The 26,264-nt window shown below is 40.9% G+C and overlaps 1 protein-coding gene across 3 annotated transcripts in view; it reads right to left on the reverse strand.

Moving 5' to 3' along the window:
- Positions 1-26,264, reverse strand: part of edil3a (EGF-like repeats and discoidin I-like domains 3a) — a 339,454-nt gene that overhangs the window by 35,520 nt on the left and 277,670 nt on the right. For all 3 annotated transcript variants that reach the window (XM_062050941.1, XM_062050942.1, XM_062050939.1), the window contains one exon: positions 10,628-10,783. In XM_062050941.1, coding sequence (XP_061906925.1) covers positions 10,628-10,783 — 156 coding nt within the window. The remainder of the gene's footprint in view (positions 1-10,627; positions 10,784-26,264) is intronic.

Consider the following 26,264-nt stretch of genomic DNA (forward strand, 5'->3'; position numbering starts at 1 on the left):
TCTCTATGTAAGACAAGAACACTTTGTAGTATATGACTCGAAGTTGACGGCTATTCCGACTACAAAGTGCTCTAAAAACCTCCAACAATGTTTTATATACTGGCTGTAAATATTTAAGGAATGTAGTAACAGGCACATTCATAATAACATGCATCGTAAATTCCAGACTATAAGCCGCTACTTTTTTCCTACACCTAGCACCCTGCGGCTTATTAAATGGTGCGGCTAATTTATGGATTTTTCTTTGCCAACGGCCATAATGTTTTGCGTTCAATAGTTTTCATTAAACCTAAACAGAGACACTGAAATGGTGTGTTATTGTTTGTGCTAAGGTGTCATCTTCTGGATGGGTTCGCTCACTGCAGGTGTTGGGGGTTGAACATGTACTTCCGTTTTAATGCCTTAAAACAAAATAAATCTTCCATAGTGTTTCTGCTACAAACGACTCTTCATTCATCGATCCTAGCAACGTTGGTAAGTTTTACAATATAACTCAAACTGTTTATACTTACTAAACCGTCCGATGAATGGTGTCTGTAGTAGTGTCTTCATGCATATTTGTACGTGGTACCGCAATGTAATGAAGCTAGGGTTGTTAGTGTTAGCTAACATGCCAACAGATTTACGAGTATCTGTGTTAGCATTATTAGCTTACAATGGCATTATTTTTGTATTGTTTCAGTTTCACAAATTCCTTGGTAAATTCACCAAAATATCTCCGTAGAGTTATTGAGTCTGTCTAGCTGATTGGAGAGCTACCTTCAGCAGCTAGTGGGTCCATGACGATGACTTCTGTTTTGTTTAATCAGCCGTTTTACAGCAGTGTTACATACACCGTTTGGAAACCATTAAGGTATGTAAATAAACATTTACAAAATATTTCTGTATGAACAACTTATTTCAAAACATATATATCTGCGGCTTATAGTCCCGTACGGCTAATACATGGATGAAGTGGGTGCGATTTATATACCAATGCGCTCTATAGTCCGGAAAATAGGGTAATATTTACGTGATTTGCTCATTTTAAGCATTGTCGCGGCAAATCTCATCACAACGTTCGCAATTAACTTCAACAACCTTGTAATCATGGCAGACTTCATTAGAGACAACAACGACTACTTTTGGGGAAAATTAAGATCCAGATAATAAAACAATAACTTACTGCACAATGTCTGCTGTCAAATCAGATTATGAATTCAGCATAATCCGTAAAATTGGTGACGCGAACAAGCGTCTTCGTGTCGATCCTTGCTATTTCTCCGCAGGTAAATTGATTGTCAAAGTTTATAAACTTCTCGATTTATTACCACAACCTTCTACTTTACAAGTGAGAGGCATGATTCATAATCTAGATTTAACTTTCACCAACTCAGAGGCAATGCAGCAGCTCAGTATGTCAATATAGCTGCATAAGACAGTTACCTCTCTGTGATCACGGCGCCGCTAAAAGTAGTTCCTCCGCGTTAGCGCTTATAATAACAATATCGCTAAAACTTGGTTAATATTGACTGTAGGTCACGACATGAACATTGAGTACTGTTGCCGTTTTTTGGATGCCGTTTCATTAGCTACATTGATTGCCTTGCAGTACAAGCCGAATATTACAAATTAGAATGCATCAAAAAGAGAAAAACTATTGTGTTCTTGTCTTACAGAAGGATTGTGAATGATAGACAGCATTCCAAAAAAAAGTGCAGTTCCCTTGTAACACGACAAGTTAACAAAAGTTACTTTTATGGAAGAAAAGTTTTAATCGCACGATTAACTTGTGTCCTGTGTGACCCTCAGTCCGTACTATAATGTATACTATACCATAACAGGTGATGCTATGTCACAGGAACAGATAGAGAGCAGAAATGGACAAACCAAAAAGTATACTGAAAGTCAGGTTTAGCTTTGAATCCTTGGCAGGTCGCTCTCGCCACAAGACCTAAGTTATTGCCATTCACTGTCGCTGTGAGTTATCTATCATCGAGCAGCAGCAGTTTTGCCAAGTCTGCTTATTACAAGCAACTTTGGGCTTGTTATTTTCTAAAGTCCCTTTTAAAGTCTGTGAGTCGCAGGTTGCGTTTTTTGGGCCTGGTTTTTGAGTGTGTGATTTGGGCTTGCTTTTCTCTCCCCATAATGAAGCAAAACACGACTGCGCCGGTTAGTATTTTGTCCTTTTTTCACCCAATATTTCCTGGTAATGGTGGCCCTGGTCACCTTGGCACGCCCTCAAACACTCGCACGCAAATGAAGCATGTGCAACCAGGACAGAGCCCAGCCTGACAGAGAAACAAGTGGCGAGACAGAGTCATATATATATTAATATATAGTTTACCTACACTTGTAAAGAACATAATGTCATAGCTGTCTTGAGTTTCCAATAATTTTTACAACTCTTATTTTATTGTGATAGAGTAGAGATGCGCGGTTTGCGGACACAACCGCGGAGTCCGCGGATAAACCGCGGGTCGGGCGGGTGACATGACGAAAAAAATAGATTTTAAATAGATTCGGGCGGGTGGCGGTTGAACCAATTCGGAAATATAGAAAACATAGTTAAATGTTGTTACCCACATACGAGAAACGAGCAGCACTCTTTGAAACAGGCAATTATTCATCAGGCACTGCAGCACAACACAACACAGTCTGATGGGTTTGATTTCCCCCCTTCAGCTATTTGCCTTGGCCAATAAGTTGCAGGTAATTTATTATTATTATTTATTTAATTTATTTTTGTTTAAATAAGGATGACATACATATGTTATTGTATAATTTAAGTTTGTGCGCGTGATTGACAGCCTAAGGCTTATGAGGCACATTTTTTATTTCAACTTAAAAACATATGAGCCTATGCCTACAACATAGGCTATGTGTTTATCTTTATTTTCCTGCCTGTCGTTGACAATGGAGATTGTCTGATATTTTGTCATGGCTGCAGATCAATCAATAAAGGTTCATCTTTGTCGCAAAATTGTTCACTGTTTCACTGTGCACCCCGCCCTCGTCGCTATTTGAGCATTATAACGTTAACAAGTTAATATTCATTGAAATAAATTCAGAACATTTTTTTTACCTAACGAAAATATAAGCCTAGTCTTTCTAAAACATTTTTTTAACTTCTTAAAAGCATCCTTCTGCTTGCTGCAACTGCACACACAAAGTGTGAGGAACACACTCCTGATCTGAGGGCATTGGCAACAATAGTCAACACTTTCTTAATGGAAATGACAATAATATTATAATAATGATAAATAATATTATCACGCATCAATATCTCTTAGCCACTAATGCGTGGCCAAGAGATATTCATGCGTGGCACACATTGAATGTCTCTGCTGCATTGGATCAGTCTCCTTTCTTTAACAGCAAAAGCTTTCTAACCTCACTAATGCCTTGCATCATCTATATTAGATATATAAAAACGGGCGGGTGGCGGGCGGGTGTGGTTTGGATAAAATGTTGGTTCGGGTGGATGGCGGGTGGATGACAACTTTTTGAGATGCGGTTGCGGATGAAATAATTGCTTATCCGCGCATCTCTATGATAGAGTGATTGGAGCACATACTTGTTGGTCACAAAAAAACATTCTTGAAGTTTGGTTCTTTTATGAATTTATTATGGGTCTACTGAAAATGTGACCTAATCTGCTGGGTCAAAAGTATACATACCTCAATGTTAATATTTGGTTACATGTCCCTTGGCACATTTCACTGCAATAAGGCGCTTTTGGTAGCCATCCACAAGCTTCTGGTTGAATTTTTGACCACTCCTCTTGACAAAATTGGTGCAGTTCAGCTAAATTTGTTGGTTTTCTGACATGGATTTATTTCTTCAGCATTGTCCACAGCATTAAGTCAGGACTTTGGGAAGGCCATTTTAAAACCTTAATTCTAGCCTGATTTAGCCATTTCTTTACCACTTTTGACGTGTGTTTGGGGTCATTGTCCTGTTGGAACACCCAACTGCGCCCAAGACCCAACCTCCGGGCTGATGATTTTAGGTTGTTCTGAAGAATTTGGAGGGAATCCTCCTTTTTCATTGTCCCATTGCTGCACCAATTTTGTCAAGAGGAGTAGTCAAAAATTCAACCAGAAGCTTGTGGATGGCTACCAAAAGCACCTTATTGCAGTGAAACTTGCCAAGGGACATGTAACCAAATATTAACATTGCTGTATGTATACTTTTGACCCACCAGATTTGGTCACATTTTCAGTAGACCCATAATAAATGCATAAAAGAACCAAACTTCATGAATGTTTTTTTGTGACCAACAAGTATGTGCTCCAATCACTCTATCACAAAAAAATAAGAGTTGTGGAAATTATTGGAAACCCAAGACAGCCATGACATTATGTTCTTTACAAGTGTATGTAAACTTTTGACCACAACTGTGTAAAAAAAGCATAATGTTTGTAAACAAACAAACAAAATATTTAAAAAAAAAAAGTCTATTTGCAATTCATCGGACAAAAAGTGATTAACCGTGATTTAATATTTTAATCGTTTAACAGCCCTACTTTATATATGCCAGATAAAGGAGGGAAAGAAAGAAATAACAATTCAATTGTTTTGAGATCCGTTGAGTGACCTTGAGAGAATATTACAGAGGAAGCGAAACCAAATCTGTTATTCTTGAACTTATTTTTTTTTTAATTTTTAAAAAGCTGTTAATTTTTTTTACAGACAGTCAGTAAACGGCATATACAAGTATCACTAGGTTTGTACCATATTTTCCGGACTACAAACCGCTACTTTTTTCTCAAGCTTTGTACTCTGCGGCTCATAAAACGGTGCGGCTAATTTATGGAGTTTTCCTTGCTAACGGCCATAATGTTTGGTGTTCAACAAATATTTTTCATAGAATACCGGCACACACTGAAAAAAGTGTGGTATTGTTTGCCATCTTTTAGACGTGTTCGCTCACTCAAGGTGCTGCTGGTTGACAATGTACTTCCTGTTTCGATCCTTAAAAGAAGTATTCGTCCATAACGTTTCTGCTCAAAAAGGACTCTTCATTCATCACTCCAAGCAATATTTTTAAGTTTTACAATATAACTAAAACAATTCATACCTACTAAACCTTCCCATGTGTGGTGTCTGTAGGAGTGTTTTCATGCATTTGTACATGCTATCGTATCGTGATAGAGCTAGCATCCATTATGCTAGCACGTTTACAAGTTTTAGTATTATTACTTTCCAATGGCATTCTTTTTTGTATTGTTTCTGTTGTGTTTTATCATTCTCCTGCCTTCTCCTTTATTGTGATGTCTGCATTTTGTCTTCACTTCATTTGTCCTCAAAGAGGGGCGGACCTTAAGGCACACCTGCTACTAATTAGCCCGTTAGTATTTAAGCTCGTCACTGACAGCTTGACCTTGCTGGTTATTGTCTCCTGAACTCCTCGCGTTTCATGCGCCTGCTTCACCTCGCCAGTCCTGGTACGTCGGTTGCTCCTTAGTCCTGAAATCCCTAACCTCTTTGTGTTTGCTTCCTAGCTTCCCTGAGGTAGACAGGATATCTTTTGTTGGACTTTTTTTGCTGTGCTCAGTGCGCCCTGGCCTATCCCCCTGCCGACCTCTGAGGAACCTGTTTTGATCTGTGATACACGGTGTGCGCTTCTGCCCCATCGCCTTTTGTTACCCCTTTTTTGACTAATTAAAATGTTTCCTTTTTGTAATTCAACCTTGCCTCCCGTCTCTGCATTCTGAGGTCAACACCTTGACCAATTCCTTAACAGTTTCAGTTTCACTAGTTCCTCAAAAAATTCACCAAAACGTCACCGTGGAGTTATTGTATCTGTTTACCTGTGTAGTAGAAAGTCTAAATCTTAAACAGGAACAAAAGTGAATTTATCACAAGAGTTTTATTTACTCAAAATCAAATGATACAAGGTTGGATTGAATTGCCATGATGCAGAAAGTTTCTCCGGAGAAACTACGGTGGTCTCTTCTAGCAGGAAAAAAAGAAAGAAGAACCCCTGACTTGGTCCAACTTGGTTATTTATGTTTTTCCTCATTGTATAACTGTTTTGAATTCGCCTACTCTGCAATATCCTTGGATCTTTTAGCCATAACAAACAATCAAAACATCTTGTACAATGTCAGGGCGACCATATGCTCAACTCTTACACGCTTGGCAATCTTCTCACTAATGCATTCAGGTGAAAGGTAAAAATTGGCAGAAATTCCACTACACCTGATTGGAGAGCTACCTTCCGCAGCTAGAGAGAGCTACCTTCCGCAGCTAGAGGGTCCATGACAATGACTTCTGTTTTGTTTGATCAGCCATTTTACTGCCTTAATACAGGTCCCGTTTGTGAAAAAAATAAGCTATGTAGATAAACAATTGCAAAATATTTAGTAACGGTATATATCTGCGTCTTATAGTCCAGTGCGGCTAATATATGTGAAAATATTTATTTTTTCTAAAATTTGGTGGGGGCGCCTTAATTACCGGTGCCCTCTATAGCCTGGAAAATATGGTACTCACTTCAGTTGCCAGATATTTTGTGAGGCACCATACGGTACTTATCTCAATTATTAACTATGACGTGTCACAACATAGTTTACCAATTGTTTATTGTACAGGGCAAATAAAGTATGGCTTCTGTAAGGGGATACGGATATGAGTGCTGGTGCTAGGGAACTGCCAACTGACAACATCTGTATTCTGACAGAGGCCCCTCTCTAAATCTCCATCTAACCGCCTGCAGCCGCTGCCACACAAGAGCTGAAGGTGGGAGCTGAGAAGAATACTTACAAGCATCTAACACTGCGCCCAGACCAAACACCCAGGCATCCTCACACACGCACACAAGCGATGTATCTCTGTCAAGTCCGCTATTGTGGCGAGGCGGGAGGAGCCTCGAGAGCCCAACAGTCAAATGTGTCCTCTGGCATTAATGGCAACTTGAGCTGTCTGAAGGGGGGGAACACCTTGAAGAATCATACTTGTGAAAAGTCCCCCTGGCTCTGTGTCAGGACAAACTGATTGACATTCTCCACAGCCCCACTAAACAAACCTCTCCTCTAATACAGAGTGCACACTCTCCGGCTGACTGGTTGTCCTTGTTGTGATCTGAAGTATACTGCGAAAACAACAAGGGGGAGGCGGATTATATGCTCAAAAAATGGCTGTTGTCTTTTAAAATCTATGAGTGGCGGTAGCAGAGCACGATTTCACTGATATCAATGGATGTCCAAAAGTGATCCGAACATCCCAAGAACCAATTATATAACAATCCACTTCTGTGTAACTAAAAGTACTGCAGAAAACTACATTTGACGATACAACGTACCATTAATTACCGTATTTTTCGGAGTATAAGTCGCTCCGGAGTATAAGTCGCACAGGCTGAAAATGCATAATAAAGAAGGAAAAACACATATATAAGTCGCACTGGAGTATAAGCCGCATTTTTTGGGGAAATGTATTTGATAAAAGCCAACACCAAGAATAGACATTTGAAAGGCAATTTAAAATAAATAAAGAATAGTGAACAACAGGCTGAATAAGTGTACGTTATATGACGCATAAATAACCAACTGAGAACATGCCTGGTATGTTAACGTAACATATTATGGTAAGAGTCATTCAAATAACTATAACATATAGAACATGCTATATGTTTACCAAACAATCTGTCACTCCTAATCGCTAAATCCGATGACATCTTATACGTCTAGTCTCTTACGTGACTGAGCTAAATAATATAATTTGATATTTTACGGTAATGTGTTAATAATTTCACACATAAATTGCTCCTGAGTATAAGTCGCACCCCCGGCCAAACTATGAAAAAAACTGTGACTTATAGTCCGAAAAATACGGTAACAAATATGGAAGGACAATGTATCAACTAAAGTGGCACTTCGATTCACGAACCCTTCATTGTACGAACCACGAACCGGATAAAAATATGCTTTGGAGTAGGAACCTTCTCTCAGTGTATGAACGTTTCATCCACCCATGTTGTGCCCGGCAGCACATCCATTGTGGGTGGGCTGATCAATCTTCTGTGCTCATTCAGTCAGCACAGGTGTGCCGTCGTTAGACACTGTCTGAGGCTATGTCTACACTAAGCCGGATAACCCCTTAAACTAATAATTATTTAGCCTAAGCCTTGTTTCAGTCACACTAATCTATTGTTTAAGGTCCCCCATCCTCGGACAGTTTTTTACACGGGTAAGTGCGGCGTGCATTTCTTGAATCTCTGGCTCTAAGCTTTGTATGGACTCATTGATCGTTTACAAACTGAGTTCGGGGAGGAAGTGACGTCAGAAAGAACGCGCCACAGCTAGCTTCATAAGAACCGGAGATAACCACTGGAAAGATGGAGGCGAGCCATCCAGACATGCCCGTGTTTCTCCTTCTTCTAAATGTACAGAAGCTTGTGGAAATCACACATGAAAACTTGCCAAGGGACATGCAACCAAATATTAACATTGCTGTATGTATACTTTTGACCCAGCACATTTGGTCACATTTTCAGTAGACCCATAATAAATGCATAAAAGAACCAAACTTCATGAATGTTTTTTGTGACAAACAAGTGTGTGCTCCAATCACTCTATCACAAAAAAATAAGAGTTGTAGAAATTATTGGAAACTCAAGACAGCCATGACATTATGTTCTTTACACATGTAAAGAACATAAACTTTTGACCACGGCTGTTTATCAATTAGGTTTGTACGGTATATCGGTACTAGTATAGTATCGCGGTACTAAAGAATCAAAAACGGTACTATACTGTTTGAAAAGTACCGGTTCCCGGGCATGACGGCGCGTCGTCATGTCATGACATTGCTGGTTTTATTAGCAGAGGAGCATGTTCGGCAGCGCACAATCACTTACAAGCAGACACAGTGTGTAGACAGCAAAGGGAGAATGGACGCATTTCGGCTTAAAAACTGATGATAAAGGTGAAGTTATAACACTGAAACGCCCTCAGGAAGAGGTGCTTTAAGACATAACTAGCTAGCATCGAACATCCATCCACAGTCGGCAGTGTTTTAGCTACTTCTAAATCACTAATCCTCGCCTCCATGGCGACAAATAAAGTCTTACAAGTATCATCCCTGCAGGACGAGGAATAGCTAAACATGCTTCACTACACACCGTAGGAGGATACAATAGCTCACCGGCGTCACCACTAACAAAAGCTAGCGCGCCTGAATGTAAACAAATGCCATAGATGGATCTACACCTGACATCCACTGTAATAATGCCAAGTACAAGAGCATATCCAGTCGATACTACTATGATTACATCAACATTTTTTATCGTCACAAAATATTTTTCCTTTTTTAAAAAATTCATATTATGTTTACAAACTCACGAAATACGTCCCTGGACACATGAGGACTTTGAATATGACCAATATACGATCTTGTAACTACTTGGTATCGGATCGATACCCACATTTGTGGTATCATCCAAAACTAATGTAAAGTATCAAATAAGAGAAGAATAAGTGATTATTACATTTTAACAGAAGTGTAGATAGAATATGTTGAAACAGAAAATAAGCAGACATTAACAGTAAATTAACAAGTGGATTAATAATCCATTTTTACAGTTTTTCGCTGGCATGCCGCCACTCGACCACAAATAATGCGAAGAGGCAGTGTTTACCCGTCAGCAGCACAAGTACACAGTTCCACACTTGGAGACAGTATCTGAAAGACAAAGGTTTTTCGTTCCAGCTGCTATCGGCAGAGAGGCGGCTGCAGCCCCGCGCTGTCTGAGATGTCGAGGCCGATTGGAGGGGACATGTGTACTCAGCTGAAGGGCCGTAAACACAATTTTCTCAACAGGACTGGCCAAGCCTGGTTGACATAACGGTCTTATCTGATGCTGAAGCAGAGAGGCAATATGACAGACTGGGCAAGCTCGGGTGGAGGCCCAGATAAGGAGATGCTAAACAGGAAAGAAGACTCTGCAGAGTCCAGAGTGGACATTTCTTGTCCGCTTCACACGTCACATGTGATACTTTCTGTTCTCAACCTTAATGTATAAATCACAACTATGCACAGTATTCTTCTCAAATGTTCTTGTAGTCAGACAATATTTTCGGTATATTAGATGGAATTTTGACCTTAGAGTTCAGACTTGAGCAGGTCCAGTTAACCACAAGTGTTGCTGGACGTGATCCAGAAGGTCCATTCCGATGTGACTAGATAACTACAGTATAGGAGTGGGATTCATACGGCCCCATTCGTCTTTGCCTGACACAGGAAACCTGACAAATCGGAGGGTGCACCATCCACTTAAGCCGCCAGTTGGCAGTAGAGTTTTTAATATCAGAAAATGTGTTTTGTGGCAATTTCAACTTTGACCAGCGTTATTTGCTCTCTAGTGGCACTTTCATCATTTTCAGCAGACTGCATTGCAAAATGGTTTACCCTTCCTTTTCCTCTCATGCAAGATCCACCCAGAAATGGGGTCATAGGACTCCCTTCCCTTGTGTCATCTAATATAGCGAAAATAATACATTTATAAAGTATATCAATAAAAAGACAATTAACCTTTTTGAGTATGCACAGTATTGTTGAGGATATAACCCCCCCAAAAAACATGACTTTTTTTTATTTTTTTTAACATAGCCCATGTGTTGCACATGTGAAAGCTACATACCTTGTCCTTGCCCTGCTTCTCATCCTGGTAGACTTTCCACCGCTCTCCGTCGTTACTGTACGCCAGTTTGTACGAGCCGACGAACTGCACATGCCCAAAGTCTTTCGCTCCTTGGGTAATGATACCTGTGACCTTGGTAGGTACTAGCAAGTCCACCTGAGAGGAGACGCACAAGAAAAAGAAGTACAAAATAAGTAAGTCATTAGACATGCAGTTTATGTCTCTAAGTAGGGCCGTGGGGGGCCCGACTTTGCATGATGAAGCGCATGTAACATGTCAAATGAAAGTTTACCGCAAACATAATCCCAGCCCCTTCCTGCTCTGTCACTGATAAGAATATCATGGCAAATTTTCCCGCGCTTTCTCTGACTGTCCTTGGCGCGCAGCTGACCTTACAAGGTCCTGGGTTCAAGTCCCAGGCGGACATTTGTCCGGAGGGCTTGCAAAGCCACGTTTTTATTATGGTAATTATATATTTTTTCCTACACAAAATAAATACCATTTATTTACCGTCAATTAGATTTAGTACAAAACATGCGTTAAATCGAATGTATAAAAATTAGGGATGTCCACTCAACATTTTTGGCCTCCGATCCCGATCCGATTATTTGTTTACTTTGGATCCGATCCAAATTTTAAGCCCTGATCAGATTTAAAAAAAAAAAAAGATAATGGAACTGAAAATATTTTATAGCAAGTATCTAAAGTAAACACAATAACAGATTTTTAAAAAGGTTATCTTTAAAAAAAATAAAAATAATAATAATCAGATGATGGGTTAAATGCTACATACAATTTTTTTTTGACAAAATGAAGTGGCGTGTACCCAATAACTAAACAAAAGCAAACATTATTGGCTCCCATTTAAAACAGTTAGCCTTCCTGTATCCACAGACGTACTTACTGAGTTTGTAAACCATAACAAAAATTACCCCCCCAAAAAAAATCGTAATTAAAGATTAAAGTACCAATGATTGTCACACACACTAGATGTGGTGAAATTTGTCCTCTGCATTTGACCCATCCCCTTGGGGAGCAGTGGGCAGCAGCGGCGCCGCACCCGGGAATAATAATAATGAGGAAAAAAATCACTTGTAATAGTATTGTTTAGGTCGTCCTGCTTGGTGTGTGTGTGTAGCATACTTTGCCACTCCTTTTACTCTAGTCCTACAGTGATAATGTTACTTGGAAGGAACAGTTTATTATTCATTAAGGTGGTGAGTGTTATATTAGAAGCAGCTTCTTACTGTGGATAGACAATAAATTCATTGCAGCTTCCTCTCCGCTTCATGTCTTGCAAGACATGCACTCGCGTGGAATTCATGCAACTCCTGCATGTGTGTAACAAGGAATTAGAAAATGTAATTGTGCCTCCCTGAGGAGCTTATAAAAACATATTGCTTAAGCCCTCAATTTAGGGATTCTATGATTGTCAGCATTTGTTTTCCTTTTCATGTATCCAGAGTATTAATTTTAATAGACACCAGCCAAAGACTTCAGTTTCATTTATCTAAGCTTGAAAAGCAGGGGCGAGTTTATAGACTTTTCCAACAAATACAAAAATCCCTTTGCTGCTTCAGAGATGCTGATATTTTCATTTGCCTTGATTTTTTAATTAGTAAGTTGTTTTTAGTGATTTATACTGTACGTTAGAGCGCTCAGGGCTTTGCGGTATTTGTTACTTGTATTGACATTTTGTTATTTTGTACACAGCTTTTTTGAAAGATGAAATTAACACAAAGACATTGTAACCTGAAATCGATAACAATAATGCATTCTCAAAGAACAACCTCAAAGTCTGTATTTTTCATTAGGAATAATGTAGACAGAAAAAAAGACTAATATACAAGGGAGGGTTTCGTTTTAAAACCTGTAATTTAGTATAGTGGGGAAAACTGGGATGATATATTGCAAGTGCTTTTAGGAAATAGACTTTCCGATTGATTTTCAATGGGTGTCCTAATGCTCTTGCCACACAATGGTTACTGTATTAGGGATTCATATCATTATATCTTATGAGAACATTTAATACAGCTATAAAGATTATATATATATATATATATATTTACATGCATATACATAAATACATATACATATTTGTATATACACTACCGTTCAAAAGTTTGGGGTCACATTGAAATGTCCTTATTTTTGAAGGAAAAGCACTGTACTTTTCAATGAAGATAACTTTAAACTAGTCTTAACTTTAAAGAAATACACTCTATACATTGCTAATGTGGTAAATGACTATTCTAGCTGCAAATGTCTGGTTTTTGGTGCAATATCTACACAGGTGTATAGAGGCCCATTTCCAGCAACTATCACGCCAGTGTTCTAATGGTACAATGTGTTTGCTCATTGGCTCAGAAGGCTAATTGATGATTAGAAAACCCTTGTGCAATCATGTTCACACATCTGAAAACAGTTTAGCTCGTTACAGAAGCTACAAAACTGACCTTCCTTTGAGCAGATTGACTTTCTGGAGCATCACATTTGTGGGGTCAATTAAACGCTCAAAATGGCCAGAAAAAGAGAACTTTCATCTGAAACTCGACAGTCTATTCTTGTTCTTAGAAATGAAGGCTATTCCACAAAATTGTTTGGGTGACCCCAAACTTTTGTATATATATATATATATATATATATATATATATATATATATATATATATATATATATATATATATATATATATATATTACCATTGCCCATGCAGGATCTGGAGATTGTGCAGCACAGAATTTGATGTCACAAGGGAACAAGCTGAGCAATTTAGAGGCAGAGCAGAACCAAGTTACACAAAGGTGAGCATGCATATGCCTTCCATCTGCTGAACATGCACAACAGTGAAAAAAACATATATCAAACTAATTGGACTAGCCTACATACAGTAAATATTCTGTAGTACATAGTCTGCAATGACAAAACCAAATCTGGCCCCTGTGTTGACCTGTCAACATTAGGATTTATAAAAAATATGTCATCAAAGCCACCCATAGATTTACTACCAGATTTGCTACCATTGCACACGCAGGTTGATGTGCCTTTAACGAGGACAACAACATATCGATATCTTTGTATCTCTCTCTATACATTATATCAGTTTAATCACATTTTTGCATTATGATTCATTGTAATAAATAACATGTGTGCACAATTTTAATTATCTTTAAAAAAAAGCCCCCAAAATTTTGACACAAATGAAATGTTATTGCCCAAAATATCACACAGGAATATGTAAAACATGAAACTGTAAAATGTGAATATGACAACTTAAAGTAATTTTCTATATTCTTAAATTTTATTTCAATTAATTCATGATTATTTTTTTGATTGTTTTGTTTTTATTGATTTTATGTTTCTTCTTGTAATTGTATGCATCTGTAAATCACTTTGAATTGGCATGCATACATTAATGTACATAAACATGCCTTTCCTAATTATATATTGTGGGAGAGGGTTGTGATCAGCGCACTGTTGGAGTAAAGGTCAGCGCCCCTGTCCATCAGACAGGGGCGTGGCATGGGCTGACTGAGAGACACGGCTGGCAGATGATTAGTTTACGCAGGTGGTACGTGTTAGACCAGACCTGGGCATTCTGCGACTCGCGGGCCGCATCCGGCCCTTTGTGCGTCCCTGTCCGGCCCGCGTGAGGCCAATTATAAATTACAAAATACATTTTAAAAAGTATCTATGTCGAGTGTGCAATACAACGGTGCTGCTTTTGTTTTGAAAATCGTTATTTGTATTACTTCCGTGTGGACGTATGCGTGTGCGTGATTGTGAGTGAATGTGAACAGCTGCAATCATTAATTACAAAATAAAGTTGAAAAAACATCTATGTCGTGCGCGCAATACAACTGTGCTGCTTTTATTTTGAAAATTATTATTTATGGGCGTGTGTCAGTGTGTAACCTGCGAGTGAAGGTGCACATGCAGCGACAAGTGATGCACGGTTTACACCCGAGACGCTAAAAAGAGAAAAGTTGATGAAGAATGGCGTGTTTCCAACAAGACATGAACTGCAAAGCAACGTTCCCTCTAAGGTGCGTGCCTGCGCAATTGCGCACTGCTCAAGCGTCTGCTGCGCGCAGCAAATATATGCCGCGCACCAAATCAAATCCCATCTGAATTCTAAACAAAATAAACATATTTATTCTATGTAATTTTGCAATGCAACTTTGAGTGACAGTGACAACAAGCGGCCCTAACGGTGTTCGTCAACACCGTTCAATTGAACACCGTTCAATTATTGTAACGTCTATCGAGATGCTTCGAGGCCAGGAATTATATCGATCACTTTATTGAGCAAAACTGTTTATATTCGGCCATAACCACACCAAAAACATAAGTAAAACACTTCTATCTCGAAAAACTAGTCATTTTCTGCCGTACAAACCAGGCCAAAACCAACTTGTCATCTGTCACCAACACGCATAGCACTAAACCACTGGTGCGTTTATGGCCACACAAAAAGTCGGACAACTCAAACATCACACAAAGTTACACTATGACTCCTCAGTCATACGTGTGCTTATTTTACTGTCATTTATTATTAATGTTAATTTATTTATATTAGTCATGGAATGCTGTTACATACACTATGTTGAAGTATTACTATTATTATTAATTATTATTATTATTATTATTATTATTATTATTTATCTTACGGTATATATCAAAAATAATATTGAGCAAAATTTTATTGAAATATTGTCGATGTGGCCCTCCAGCAGTGCTCGGGTTGCTCATGCGGCCCCCGATAAAAATGAATTGCCCACCCCTGTGTTAGACTGATCATCTGTTGTCTTTAACAGTGAGCGGCCGGGTGCAGGAGAGGAGGAAGGAGCGAAGGGACTGAAAAGTCAATTCTGTATATATATTGAAAACCAAAAAAAGAGAACATTATTAAACCCTGTCAACTCTGCGCGACTGTTTCCAGCGTGATTCTGTGGGACTGTGAGTATAAAAGCTTACATTTGGCGCCCAATCAAAAAAAAAAAAAAAAGGGAACAATGTCGACACCAAGCCCGCTAGAGGCATTAGGGCAGCTGTTGGCGGAAGTGTCCACGGCCAATCACCGGCAGATGGAAGCCATGCAGGGACAAATCGCCCAGCAGAACCAAATCCTGCGAGCCTTAACAGAGAGGACCGGAGCAGGGGCACCCGCGGCAGCAAAACCATCATTGGCGGCCGTAGGGATGCACAGGATGGCGGAGACAGAGGACCCGCAGACTTTTTTGGACATGTTCGAGGCCACGGCGGGAGCATGCGCGTGGCCCGAGGAAGAATGGGCAGTACGGCTGCTACCGCTGCTGGCGGGAGAAGCTCAGCGGGCGGCACTCAGCCTACCACCAGATTCCCGGGTGAGGTACCGGGACGTGAGACGTGCGGTACTGGACCGGACGGGAGGTTCCAAAGAGGATCACAGGCGCCGGTTCCGGGCAATGCGGCTCGGCCCGGAGGAGCGGCCTTTCGCCCTGGGCCAGCAACTAAGAGATGCGGCGACGAGATGGCTGCAACCCGGGCAAATCCAGGAAGTACTGGAACAAATCATTTTGGAGCAATTTATGGAGGCGATCCCGGCACGGACCTCGGCGTGGGTCCGTTATCACCGTCCTCAGGACTTGGCAGCAGCGGTGGCGTTAGCGGAGGACCATCTGGCGGTGCACCGCGAAAAAAAAAGGAGGAGAAGTCCGCGGAGGCGGTGGAGCGTCCAGTTCCAGCGCCGCGCAGGATGCGCGCGCCGCCGGCCGAGGGAACCCAGCAGTGGCCTAGGCTACGGAATAATCAGACTGTTTTTTCTCCTCCTCAGACCCCGGCCGCTACTGATGCTGCGTTCCCCCGCAAATGGCTCCTCGAGTGCCTGGGCAGGCGTGCTGGAGGTGTGGGCGGCTCGGACACCTGCAGCGGGAATGTCCGAGCATGGAGGTGGGACAGGTGATCCGGGTCGTCGACCCTGCGGCGCCCTCCCCCGGAACAGGAGAGACGTACTATGTACCGGTAAGGATACAAGGGAGTACACACCGGGCGATGGTGGATTCGGGCTGCGAGCAGTCCATGATCCACCAGAATCTGGTTCGACCCGGGGCGTTGAGAAAGGTTACACGGGTGCGGGTTAAATGTGTGCATGGGGATATTCACGAGTACCCTATCGTGCCGGTGGAAATTTTTTTCAAGGAGGAAAAACATAGTGTTAAGGTGGCTGTAAGTTCGCGCCTGGCGCACCCCTTAATCCTGGGAACCAATTGGGTGGGATTTAACGGGTTAATAAAGCAGTGCGCAGGGGTGCGTTCACGACCGGTAGGAAAAGGGGATAGCCGCGCTGTTCTCATCGGCGACGCGAGATTATCCGACGCTGCCGGGGGGAGGGGGAAGGGGAGCCGGCGGGGGCTTCGCAGGAGGTTTCCCCGGTTCCCCAATGGCGCCCCATGGATGATTTTCCACTCGAGCAGTCTCGGGATGAAACTCTGCGCGCGACCTGGGACCAAGTGATAACAATTGATGGGCAGCGGGTTCGCCCGGGGATAGCGCGGGATTTCCCTCACTTTGCATTGATTAGGGACAGATTATACAGAGTGAGTCGTGACACTCAGACAGGGGAGGAAATCACCCAATTGTTGGTGCCAAAAAGCCGTCGGGAATATATTTTCCAGGTGGCACATTTTAACCCGATGGCCGGTCACATGGGGTATGATAAAACACTCAATCGGATAATGGTCCGGTTCTATTGGCCAGGCATTCGGGCAGATGTGCGCCGCTGGTGCGCGGCTTGCCCGGACTGTCAACTAGTCAACCCAGCGGCCACCCCTAGAGCCCCTTTGCGGCCATTACCACTCATAGAGGTCCCATTTGAGCGAATTGGCATGGACCTCGTCGGACCATTTCATCCGAGCACCCAGGGATATCGCTTTGCGCTAGTCCTGGTGGATTACGCAACGCGCTATCCCGAAGCAGTGCCGCTGCGCTCCATCTCTGCAAAGAGTGTCGCGCAGGCACTGTTTCAAGTTATCTCCCGAGTTGGAATCCCGAAAGAGATTTTGACTGACCAGGGCACGTCCTTTATGTCACGCACGTTAAAGGAGCTGTACGGATTATTGGGGATCAAATCCATTCGGACCAGCGTTTACCACCCACAGACTGATGGGCTGGTGGAGCGGTTGAATAGAACCTTGAAATCCATGATCCAGAAGTTCGTACACGAGGACAAACCAAATTGGCATAAATGGTTGGATCCCCTGTTATTTGCAGTGCGGGAGGTTCCTCAGGCCTCAACAGGATTTTCTCCATTTGAGCTGTTGTTCGGCAGGAAGCCGCGAGGGGTACTGGACCTAGTTAAAGAAGCTGGGAGGAAGGTCCAAGCCCCAGTAAAAACGAAATTCAGTACGTCATGGACCTGAGAGCAAAACTCCACACATTGGGGCACTTGTCACGTGAGAATTTGCTCCAAGCCCAAGAACGTCAGCAGCGCCTGTATAACAGGGGGACACAACTCAGACAATTTTCACCGGGAGAGAAAGTACTTGTATTACTCCCAACATCCAGCTCCAAATTACTCGCCAAGTGGCAAGGACCGTTTGTGGTTACACGACGAGTAGGTGACGTGGATTATGAGGTTCGGCGGGCTGACCGGGGCGGGGCGACACAAATATACCACCTCAACCTACTAAAAGGTTGGAGGGAAGCGGAGCCTGTCTCCATGGTGACGGCGATAGCGGAGAGCCCTTCCCTCTCCGCTGTGATAATCATCTGACGCCGTCACAGAAAGCAGATGTGGCCAATTTGCAGCAACATTTTGCTGACGTGTTCTCCCCCCTGCCAGGCCGCACGAACCTCACCCAGCATCACATAGAGACCAACCCAGGCGTGACGGTGAGGTCTCGGCCCTATAGGCTGCCCGAACACAAGCGCAAAGTAGTTCGGGAGGAATTAAAAGCAATGCTGGAATTGGGGGTAATAGAGGAGTCACACAGTGCATGGTGCAGCCCCATAGTTCTGGTAGGGAAGAAAGATGGGTCTGTGCGGTTCTGTGTGGACTACCGCAAGGTAAATGCTGTGTCACGTTTTGACGCCTACCCGATGCCCCGGGTCGACGAGCTCCTGGACCGGTTAGGCACTGCTCGTTTTTTCACGACACTGGATTTGACTAAGGGCTACTGGCAGATTCCCTTATCTCCAGAGTCTAAGGAAAAAACGGCATTCTCCACTCCGGAAGGTTTATACCAATTCGTGACCCTTCCGTTCGGCTTGTTCGGTGCGCCTGCCACATTTCAGAGACTCATGGACCGGGTGCTGAGTCCCCACGCGGCATATGCTGCCGCCTATCTGGATGATGTCATCATCCAGGGGAACAACTGGGCGGAGCATGTGCAGAGGGTGGGAGCGGTACTCGAGTCCCTGAGGCGGGCGGGGCTCACCGCCAACCCGGCAAAGTGCGCGGTTGGCCGGAGGGAGGTACAGTATCTGGGGTACCACTTGGGGGAAGGTCAGGTGCGGCCTCAGATAGACAAAACCGCAGCAGTTGCGGCCTGCCCGACCCCGAAGACGAAAAAGGAGGTGAGGCAGTTTTTAGGGCTGGTGGGCTACTACCGGAGGTTCATTCCCCGGTTTGCGGACCTGACCAGCCCACTAACTGACCTCACCCGAAAAGGTGCTCCAGATCTGGTCCAGTGGACGGAGCAGTGCCAGCAGGCATTCGAGAAGGTGAGGAAAGCACTTTGCGAGGAGCCGGTATTGCACATGCCTGATTTTTCCCTCCCATTTTTTTTGCAGGTGGACGCGTCGGGCAGAGGGCTGGGAGCTGTTTTATTCCAGCAGAAGGAGGGCAACGACCGTCCCGTGCTGTACATCAGCAGGAAACTATCAGAACGAGAAAGCCGGTACAGCACGGTGGAGAGGGAGTGCCTCGCCATCCGGTGGGCGGTCGGTGCCCTCCGGTACTACCTGCTGGGACGCCCGTTCAGCCTCTGCTCGGACCACAGGCCTCTCCAGTGGCTCCACCGCATGAAAGATGCCAATGCGCGGATCACCCGTTGGTATCTCGCTTTACAACCCTACCATTTCAGAGTGATCCATAGGCCGGGGGCGCAGATGGCCGTGGCGGACTTCCTCTCCCGCTCTCATGCGGGGGGGGGGGGGAGTCCCGGCCTAAGTCTGGCGATGGAGGTATGTGGGAGAGGGTTGTGATCAGCGCACTGTTGGAGTAAAGGTCAGCGCCCCTGTCCATCAGACAGGGGCGTGGCATGGGCTGACTGAGAGACACGGCTGGCAGATGATTAGTTTACGCAGGTGGTACGTGTTAGACTGATCATCTGTTGTCTTTAACAGTGAGCGGCTGGGTGTGGAATAGCCTTCATTTCTAAGAACAAGAATAGACTGTTGAGTTTCAGATGAAAGTTCTCTTTTTCTGGCCATTTTGAGCGTTTAATTGACCCCACAAATGTGATGCTCCAGAAACTCAATCTGCTCAAAGGAAGGTCAGTTTTGTAGCTTCTGTAACGAGCTAAACTGTTTTCAGATGTGTGAACATGATTGCAGAAGGGTTTTCTAATCATCAATTAGCCTTCTGAGCCAATGAGCAAACACATTGTACCATTAGAACACTGGAGTGATAGTTGCTGGAAATGGGCCTCTATACACCTATGTAGATATTGCACCAAAAACCAGACATTTGCAGCTAGAATAGTTATTTACCACATTAGCAATGTATACAGTGTATTTCTTTAAAGTTAAGACTAGTTTAAAGTTATCTTCATTGAAAATACACAATACACAGTATGTGCCTACTTCCTTCAATCACTAGACCCAGTAGAATTACATCTCACAGTGCCACTCTCATAGACAACATATTTACCAATGTAAATGATAACAAAATAAGTGGGTTATTAGTCTGCGATATTACCGACCACCTGCCGGTATTTACGGTAATTGATTATGTTTATAAGAATAGGACAGGTAAACAAAAAATATTTAGGCGAATAAAGACAGACAAATCAATTAATATGTTAATACAGGATCTAGTATCACTGAATTGGGATATGATTTATAATGAAAAAGATGTGGACAGTGCTTATAATATATTTTTGGAAATATTTAAGTCAAAGTATGATAAACATTGTCCAATCAAAGAATACAACAAAACAAGAGCATATGATAACTGTCCATGGTTAATGAAAGGTTTGCAAAATGCTTGTAAAAAGAAAAATGCATTATACAGGAATTTTATTAGACAGAGAACCAAAGAAGCTGAGGATAAATATAAAAAATATAAAAATAAGTTAATCAGTATTATAAGGATAAGTAAAAAAGAACACTACAAGAATAAACTAGAGCGTAATAAAGATAATATAAAAGGGATATGGAACATATTAAGCAGTATAATAAGAGATGGTGTCAAACAAAACAGCTTACCTAAATATTTCAAAGAAGATGATATTGAAAATTACAATATGGAGGAGGTGGCAGATCGCTTCAATCACTTTTTTGTTAAAGTAGGCCCTGATCTAGATAGTAAAATTATGGATCGAGGGGTGGAAGGAGAGCATATGGGGGATCTGGTGAAGAGAAATCCATGCTCAATGTTCCTTGAGAGAGTCGAAGAGAAGTAAATATTGGACATAGTAAAAAACTGTAAAAACAAACAATCAACAGATTTTAATGATATTGACATGTCATTGGTCAAACTGGTCATTGAGGGGATTTCCAAGCCACTTACTCACATTTGTAATTTATCGTTTCAAACCGGTTCATTTCCAAATCAAATGAAAATAGCAAAGGTCATTCCACTGTATAAAAATGGGAGCAAACACCTCTTCACAAACTACAGACCTGTCTCACTACTGCCTCAATTTTCAAAAATATTGGAGAAACTATTTAATAGCAGATTAGATTCATTCCTGGAAAAATATAATGTACTCTCAGAGAGTCAATATGGTTTTAGAACTAAAAGATCAACTTCTCAGGCATTGATGGAATCCATTGAAAGAATCACAGACGCAATTGACAATCATCAATATGCAATTGGCATCTTCATTGACCTCAGAAAAGCTTTTGACATTATCAATCACAATATATTAATTAATAAACTGGAGAAAATTGGTATAAGAGGTATGGCAATAGACTGGATAAAAAGCTATTTGGACAGACGGAAACAGTTTGTGAAGCTGGGAAACCATAGCTCAAATTGCTTGGACATTGCTTGTGGAGTCCCCCAGGGGTCAGTATTGGGACCAAAACTTTTTATACTGTACATAAATGATATTTGCCAAGTATCCAAGTTGCTGTCTATGGTACTTTTCGCAGATGACACTAATGTATTTTGCTCTGGTGATGATCTAGATACATTACAAAAGAACATAAATGGAGAGTTGTATAAACTGAAATTATGGTTTGACTGGAACAAATTATCTTTGAATGTGAGCAAGACCAAGTTTATGTTCTTTGGCAGGTTCAGGTTAAACACACAGTTGAAGATAGAAATTGATGGGGTGGCTATTGAGCAGGTGCACAAAATCAAATTCCTTGGTGTAACAATTGACGACAAGCTCAGCTGGAAAGCACATATTACACATGTAAAATACAAAGTAGCAAGAAGTATAGCAGTCATAAACAAAGCAAAGCAGGTTCTGGATCATAAGTCACTCCACACTCTCTACTGTTCTTTAGTCTTGCCATACTTAAACTACTGTACTGAAGTCTGGGGTAACAATTACAAAAGTTTGTTACAGTCACTAATCATTTTACAAAAAAGAGCAGTAAGGACCATTCACAAGGTCGGCTATCTGGAACACACCAATGCACTATTTCTACAGTCTAAATTATTAAAATTCACCGACATTGTCTCATATCAAACAGCAATAACTATGTACAGGGCTAGGAACCATTTGTTACCACTGAACATTCAAAACATGTTTAGTGAACGTGAGGGGGGGCATAGTTTGAGGAGAGAACTCAATTTTAAAATTCAGATGAGAAATTCCACCATGAAAAGTTTTCGCATTTCCATCACAGGTGTCAAGTTGTGGAACAATCTGAGCGAAGTACATAAGCAAAGTCCAAGCATCAATGTTTTTAAAAGAATGTACAAAAATATATTGTTCACAGGATATAGTGAACTGCACTAAGAGTCAGTGGGTTTGTATGTGTATGTATATGTATACTATGTATACACGCTGTTGTGTCACATTCATAGTTACTTGTTAAATGTGTGTTGTAGATATATATATATATATATATATATATATATATATATATATATATATATATATATATATATATATATATATATATATATATATATGTGTGTACGTACTCATATATGTATATGTATTTATATGACATAACTTTTTTATATACTATTATTATTATTATTATTATTATTAAACATACAGTAAGTAATAAGAGGGGTGGGAGTACATAAGTTTTTACTTCTTCTCACTCCTTTTCGGATATGTTTACATTAATGTTTATTTTCATTTCTTGTTTCTTTTGCTTTTTATTATTACTATTATTATTATTATTATTATTGTTTTTGTTATTCATTCTTGAAAGGCTTTTTTGTTGTTTTTTTTCAAAATTTGTTGTTTTTGTTTTGTCTACATATTCGAAATAAACATAAAAATGAAATGAAATGAAAAGTACAGTGCTTTTCCTTCAAAAATAAGGACATTTCAATGTGACCCCAAACTTTTGAACGGTAGTGTATATATATATATATATATATATATATATATATATATATATATATATATATATATATATATATATATATATATATATATATATATATATATATATATATATATATATATATGTATGTATGTATATATACATGTAACTATTTATCTATATATATATGCATATGTAAATATACATGTGTGTATATATGTATGTGTATATATAATATATGTACATGCATATATGTATGTATATATGTATGTATGTATGTATATACACTATATTGCCAAAAGTATTTGGCCACCCATCCAAATGATCAGAATCAGGTGTCCTAATCACAGGTGTATAAAATCAAGCACTTAGGCATGGAGACTGTGTCTACAAACATTTGTGAAAGAATGGGCCGCTCTCAGGAGCTCAGTGATTTCCAGCGTGGAACTGTCATACAGTGTTTCCCATAAACTGCCAAGATACTAGTGGTGGTGGGGGCGTGGTTATGGGCGTGGCTATGGGCGTGGTCACAATAACATCATCGAGTAATTTGCATCATTTACTACAATGATTTGATTTTCTCTAAAAAGGTTCAAAAAATGTATACTTACTAATTAATAATAACAGTTTTGTTTTAAACGTCCATCCATCCATCCATCCATCCATCCATTTTACAATATAGTTACAACACTTTATGTACATATTTATATACATATTTAAACAATAAGTTATTCGCTGAAATATATTTATTAATTATGGTTCTTACAAAAAATAAATCTTATAAAATATAAAAGCTAAAATGTCTCAAAGCTCTGCCCCTTTAATTAGTGCATACTAAATAATTTAACTTTAGCCTACTACTACAACCATATTATTTACCAGCAACATAAAGTGAAACAGAGGCAGAGGTGTCCTGCCACAGTCAGTAACAAATAAACAGAAAACAGTAGTGGTGGTAGATAGACACAGAGCTTCATCAAACATCTGATCCACTGAACAAAGTGCTCCAAAAATCTTGAACTTTAGACTGCCATCAGTTTTACTCCCCACACTTAACCATGTGTTTCCTACTGCCTGCAGACTTTGCACCCTTTGTTATATACACATGTTGTGTTTCTAATATAAATACATTTAATAAAGTCAAATACAAATAAGGCAACAAGAGAAGTATCCTACACTTAAATCTGAACAGCCGATATGGGCATCTACATCAACTATATGATTTGCCTGAGAAGCTGGAGAGGACAAAAATAAATAAATAAATAAAAATATATATATATATATTTTTAAATTTATTTTTATTTTTATTTGTGTCGGACGTAAGTCTTTCGTGGCGGGCCACCACAAATAAATGAATGTGTGGGAAACCCTGTCATAGGATGCCACCTGTGCAACAAATCCAGTCATGAAATTTCCTCGCTCCTAAATATTCCAAAGTCAACTGTCGGCTTTATTATAAGAAAATGGAAGAGTTTGGGAAAAACAGCAACTCAGCCACAAAGTGGTAGGCCACGTAAACTGACAGAAAGGGGTCAGCAGATGCTGAAGCGCATAGTGCAAAGAGGTCGTTGACTTTTGCACAGTCAGTTGCTACAGAGCTCCAAACTTCATGTGACCTTCCGATTAGCCCACGTACAGTACGCAGAGAGCTTAATGGAATGGCTCTCCATGGCCAAGCAGCTCTATCTAAGCCATACATCAACAGCGTCGGATGCAGTGGTGTAAAGCACGTCGCCGCTGGACTCTAGAGCGGTGGAGTGATGAATCACGCTTTCCATCTGGCAATCTGATGGACGAGTCTGGGTTTGGAGGTTGCCAGGAGAACGGTACATTTCGGACTGCATTGTGCCGAGTGTAAAATTTGGTGGAGGAGGAATTATGTTGTGAGGTTGTTTTTCAGGAGTTGGGCTTGGCCCATTCGTTCCAGTGAAAGGAACTTTGAATGCTCCAGAATACCAAAACATTTTGGACAATTCAATGCTACCAACCTTGTGGGAACAGTTTCGAGTAGGCCCCTTCCTCCTCCAACATGACTGTGCACCAGTGCAAAAAGCAAGGTCCATAAAGACATGGATGACAGAGTCTGGTGTGGATGAACTTGACTGGCCTGCACAGAGTCCTGACCTGAACCCGATAGAACACCTTTGGGATTAATTACAACGGAGACTGAGAGCCAGGCCTTCTCGACCAACATCAGTGTGTGACCTAACCAATGCGCTTTTGGAAGAATGGTCGAAAGTTCCTATAAACACACTCCACAACCTTGTGGACAGCCTTCCCAGAAGGGTTGAAGCTGTAATAGCTGCAAAAGGTGGACAGACATCATATTGAACACTATGGGATGGTATTTCAAGTTCATATGTGAGTCAAGGCAGGTGGCCAAATACTTTGGGAAATATAGTGTATGCATGTATATTAAATATATTTGTATATATGTTTATATGCAGTGAACAGAAACCAGATATGAGGGAAAAAAGCAAACGTTTTGCGTTTTTTAAAATTGATATGCCGCGTATGCTTAAAATGATCAAAATATGTAAATATTAAATGTTATTAAAAATGTGCCTGTTACTACATTACATATATACTTACATCGTGTACTGTATATAAAACCTTAATGGATGTGTTTAGATGTTTTTCTTAGAGGCTCTATAGGCAGAATTGAAAGGCTCTCATAGGCTCCATTGAGAGCGGACTTTTGATCGAAAGAAATCCATCCGTCGTCATATCTTTCGTAATGATTAAGAACGATAGGCAGAATTCCCAAAAAAGTGCAGTTCCCCTTTTGAGGAAAAAACATTTTCAATGCGGTAGAAGAGCAAACTACAAGTGTGGTTGATTACAAACAAACCAAACTGTAAGCATGTGTTTGTAACTGTACAATGTGCCAATTTAATCGCTTGATCAAATCATTGAGCATAGAACATTCCAATAAAAACAACTTTGTTTTCAATAGCTTCATTTCTGCCTTC

This window comes from Entelurus aequoreus, linkage group LG06 (genome assembly GCF_033978785.1).
Source record: "Entelurus aequoreus isolate RoL-2023_Sb linkage group LG06, RoL_Eaeq_v1.1, whole genome shotgun sequence".
Lineage (NCBI taxonomy): Eukaryota > Metazoa > Chordata > Actinopteri > Syngnathiformes > Syngnathidae > Entelurus > Entelurus aequoreus.